This window comes from Carassius gibelio, chromosome A16, assembly GCF_023724105.1.
Source record: "Carassius gibelio isolate Cgi1373 ecotype wild population from Czech Republic chromosome A16, carGib1.2-hapl.c, whole genome shotgun sequence".
Taxonomy (NCBI): domain Eukaryota; kingdom Metazoa; phylum Chordata; class Actinopteri; order Cypriniformes; family Cyprinidae; genus Carassius; species Carassius gibelio.
In genome coordinates, this window is record NC_068386.1 from 11,890,273 (window position 1) to 11,895,272 (window position 5,000).

General features: G+C 37.2%; 1 protein-coding gene across 1 annotated transcript in view; it reads right to left on the reverse strand.

Annotated features, from left to right (window-relative positions):
• LOC128031106 (integrin alpha-8) overlaps window positions 1–5,000 on the reverse strand; it is a 57,056-nt gene that overhangs the window by 6,039 nt on the left and 46,017 nt on the right. The window contains exons 23-27 of the mRNA XM_052619340.1: window positions 4,486–4,566; window positions 3,950–4,055; window positions 2,921–3,079; window positions 1,986–2,099; window positions 203–316 (exon numbers count right to left, since the gene is read on the reverse strand). Coding sequence (XP_052475300.1) covers window positions 203–316; window positions 1,986–2,099; window positions 2,921–3,079; window positions 3,950–4,055; window positions 4,486–4,566 — 574 coding nt within the window. The remainder of the gene's footprint in view (window positions 1–202; window positions 317–1,985; window positions 2,100–2,920; window positions 3,080–3,949; window positions 4,056–4,485; window positions 4,567–5,000) is intronic.

Genomic DNA, 5,000 nt, shown 5'->3' on the forward strand with positions numbered 1-5,000 from the left:
ACATACAAAAGAATGTCCTATTTATTTTACATTTGTTATACAGAGAAAAGAAAGTTATAACTTATTCGAGTGACATGAGTAAATGAGTAAATGCTTACTCAGTTTTCATTTTTGTGTGAACCATCCCTTTAAATATGTTAACCAACAAAATGTTCTTGTTTAATTAGCAAGAGATGCAAGGATATTTGTGTGATAAAAGTACCTGTAAGAAGGTGTGAGCCCAGAGTCGAGATCTGAACTTGATCACTGCACTCTGCCCTCGATCCAAGCGATCCACAACACATTCCACCATCAGGCAGTTGATATTTGAGCAGTTCTATCACAAGCAAACATAATGAGAGAAAAAGTTTTAAAAAGTTAAAAAGGATTTAATTTCATCTCATATCTTTCTTCCTGTTGCATAAAAAAAAAATTGAGGTTTAACATCTAAATAAAACCGAAGAAGTTTTAAGATTTTGAAAAAACTTTAGCCATAAAATTAAGTTTTTCAATTCAACCTGTCACTTAAATTCTTTTACTGATAATACCATTTGTAATAATAACAAACAGTATTAAAGTGTAGAATTAGAAAAGTGTAAAATATAAGCATTTTTACATTGCTGTACCTCTGCAGTTGTGCTGTGTCTTGAAAGCCACACTTGATTTTGAGGCATTTGTTGTGGTCACATTTAAAAGAGATGTGTGATGCTGTGTATATATGCAAGTATCTATGTCAACTGTTTTTTTTTTTATGTGCATAGAACAACGGTTGGCAACAGGTGGCCCACAAGCAATAATATCTGGCCCATGCCCAGAGTCAGATTATTTTGATAGTGGCTGGTTCTGAAATAGATCTGTCATGACAGCAACAGTTACTCTCAATCAGAGTATGAGAGACGAGCGGAGCGGTGTGGTTTTGACTGGAGCAAGGAGCGGATTTTTAAAAAGTCAGAGTGTCGTGGTTTTCACTCGCTCCAAGAGTGCTCCACCACCACTCAATCTCGAGTACAATTCACTACATATTTAGCAAGAATTCACATGTTAAACATATAAAGCTAGCTTGATAGAGAAGGATCACGCAAATCAGAAAGAATGTGAAAGCTATGATGACGGCAATGGACATGAGCGGGAAGTTATAGTTCTCAAAGAATTTGTTTGTTTCTTCTATACTGAATATTTTCAGCTGAAAGCATGATTTACAACACTTATTCACATGCAATGGCTCTCTCAATAATGCATTCAAACAAATGTAATCTTACAGTGCTACTTCATCTGTATCTGATTTCAAATGAGCAGAAGTCTAAGAAATCCATCGATCCGTATCTAAAAGAGCTGATGAAAATGTACTGTTATTTTCATCAAAAACTAAATTTGCACTGCAAAAAGCAGCAATTATACCTTTTAAAGATGACAACCATGTTATTAGTTTGTCATGTTGTAGTTTGCACACTAGTGATCCAATAAGCTACTTTGAAACTCTAGTATTATTATTATTATTATTTTTTTTTAATATACGTTATGAACAGAACCTTAAATACTTTAGATGCGAAACACAGTCTGTCACAGGCAATTCTTGTCAGGCAATTATTGGCCTGATGCCAAACTGACTTGTTAACCCCTGGCATGGGACCTGACCTCTGCCCGGTCTTATCTTATTGCTTGACGTGTGATGCGCTATGATTATAAAACCAGCTTGCCCTTGCACACACACACACACACACACACACACACACACACACACACACACACACTAAACAACCCCTAAAGAGACACTTCGAGAGAGAAAGACAATAAGAATAATATGAATGACCTGTTATGAGATTTACAGGTGAACTCAGCATTTGAGGTCAACACAGGTCCCCATAACACATCAAGTTCAACATCAGAGTCCATCGGTCACATATATGAGGCTGTTCACACAATTTGTGCAGCCATGCGCTTCAGTTGCTTCGTGTGAGTGTTTGTGGTACTGGTGGGAATGTATGAGTGGTGTAGGGTGTGTGTACCAGAATCTTGCTGTTGTAACTCTGGGCTGTAGAAACAGATCGTCTATGGCGAGTTGGACCGCTGCTGTTCCTCAGAAAGCCCAGTAATTCTGGAGTGTCCTGAAGAGTGGAGGTCTGAGGATGCAGGAGAAGGACAGAGGTAGGAGAGGACTCATAAATTTATATTTGATTCAATGTGCTATGTGCGCATTTCTATTCAGCATTTCTAATTCTGTTTTCTAATTTTCTACATTTCATTTATTTAAATTATCAATTCTTTAATAGTTTAAATACTTGTAGTTTTACTTAACAGTTAAAAAGTCATGATTTTTTAAATGTAACACCAATAAAATAATAACACTAGAAATATCATGACATATCATGTATATATGTCACAATGAAGGAAAAATGTCACTGTGTGAATGTGGCAAGAGAGTCAGACACAAAGCTTTCGGCCGAAACGCTCTCTAAAGTTCACAGGAAAAGAGCTCTAATGTCAGTCCAGGTGGTTAAAATTCTGAACTCAGCATGAACGCAGATCAGTTACAAGGCACAGAGACTTCATGAGGACGCTGTGATGCTTCATAATGACTGCAAATGAAATCTGAACAGCGTTCAGTCAAGAGAGCAGAGGGGTCAGAATTAGTCAAGAACTCTCAGATCAAAAACAAGCAGGACTCAGCAGTCATACTTTAACATTTATTTGAGGCTCATTAGTAAGAGCAATCTGAAACCTGAGATTTATGACAGCAAGGAACATACTAGAGAGAGAGAGAGAGAAAAGATGTGACTCAGATGGAGAAAGAAACATATAACTTGCTTTGTGTATGAGAAAAGGTGCTCAACTTTAGAGAAGCATTGTTAAAAAACTGTAGATCCAGACCATTTCTTCTGGCATTGGATCTCTCTAAAAAAAAGAGAGGATAGAGAGAAAAGAGTTTGTGTGCATGTGCTACCTCTAACTTAAGTGGGTTTAGGGAGCCATTAACACTGCAGTGAACAGGTCCGTCTGTAATGATCTGAAGAGCATACAGGAGGTGTTCCTCACGGTACCAACTGGGCCATCCCACCTCCAATACAGTCCTGCTTATTGAACTTGGACCCTTATTATGTAACTAGAGGAAGAGATATGCAGAAATATATCAACAACAGAATCTGCATAAACTTAATTTTATTGAGAATGTGATAATTGTTTTCATATTATAGCCAATAAGCAATAAATGGTTGATATTAATATTTATACCATGCTGATATTGAATTAAAAAAAAAAAAAACTACAGTGCTATAATAAAACTATGGTAAATCAACAGATTTGAATTTATTATGGAAGAATGTACAAGAACTGATAAACATTTAATAGAACACTCTGGGCTAGCATTAGCATTAGAAGTTGGACCAAACATGAGCTGAAGCTGCTTCTAACATAAACCATCTGTACAGCGTCTGGCCGACATTACAGCCAATTAAAAAATGAATAGCCACAGGACAGATGGCGTTTAGTGGGGCGCTCTTGCAGCAAAAAGAGGTCAAGAATCTCCACAAAACCAAACAACAAATAAATAGCTTTCCAGAAGCTGGCTTATGCTAGCTGAATGCACTCCACTCCACAGGGAAAGATTATTGTGGTAACCAGTACCAGATTTCTTATTATAGATTAGTGTTTGATTTTATTGTTGGAAAGATAATTGGGTTGTTGTTGTTAAAAATAATATTGAATCATAAAAGTATACTGTCTTTCAGATAAAAATACATAAATTCACTTACACTCAGTGTGTTCAGTATATGTTAATAACTTAGGCTGGTAAAATTTGGCATAACTTGTATGTCTGTACTTTGTGTGTGTGTGCTAGTGGATCTCTTTGATTACACCAAAGTTTTGAATATTTGCTGTTCCAGTACTATTATGCCCTCTCTCTTCTCTTCCTGTGTTTGAAGCACTCCATGTTTACCAATAATGTTTTGTTTTGTGTCTGTTTATTCTGCACCTCATATATGTGTTGAACCTGAGGGCCGACGTCATCCTCTCTCACAGGTTTCTCTTTGGGTTCCCATCGAGGGAAAGGCAACACAACCTGAGCGGGGTGAGACACACTAGAAAAAAAGAGGACGATTTTCATTATAAACAGATACTGTAAGATGCATAAATGTAGTATATACAGTATTTTATTTTTGCCGATAAACACCATTCAGAAACTGTCTTCATTTTGTAATGTGGCACATTTCCAAGTGAAACAGTATACTGATTGAAAAATAATAATAATTGACTTGAGTGAAAATAATAGATGACATTGTTTATTGGATAATGCATCATCCATAACTGTTATATCATATGCCTTATTTATCATGCACTTTGACCTTCTGCCAAGACAAGAAGTAGTTATAAGTGTCCAGTGAATAACCTCTCCAGATCCCTCTGAACAGGCAAACAGTGGCAGTCTGGGTTCTTTTATTGAAACTGGTCTGGGACTGCTCATGTTCAGCTCAGTGTGACAGAAAGAGACAGATAAGGAGAGATACCCACCCTCTGATCTCCACCTGTGCTCTCGCTGCAATGCTTAGAGTCAAATTCACCAGAACGCTTCTGGAGTTGTCCTTATTAGAGCTGTTCAGAAAAACAAACAATATATTGTTCATTTGCAATATGAATCTTTATTACTATAAACATGATTCTTTAGGACACATTATCAAGGTAACATTCTGATTTAAAATAAAGTGTCATTATTATAGTTATCTAGTGTGTACTATGAGACAGTAATGCTCTGTAGTAGGTAACAGTGAAGTCGCCCACGGTGTCCTCCATGTGTGAGCCTGAGGCAGGGAACATCTGTGTTCTGTGAATGTGTCTGGCCTTTAAGAATTCAAAGATGAGAGGATGAATGTCGCTATCCTTGAGTTCCCGAGTCAACTGTTTCATCAGTCAATGTGTATTGAAAACCACAGTATCCCCACCAGCCACGCATGCCTCGGTCTCATACAGTCTACCACCACAATGAATGAGTGTGGACAAATACAACTGATGGGCTGTATGCTAATGTG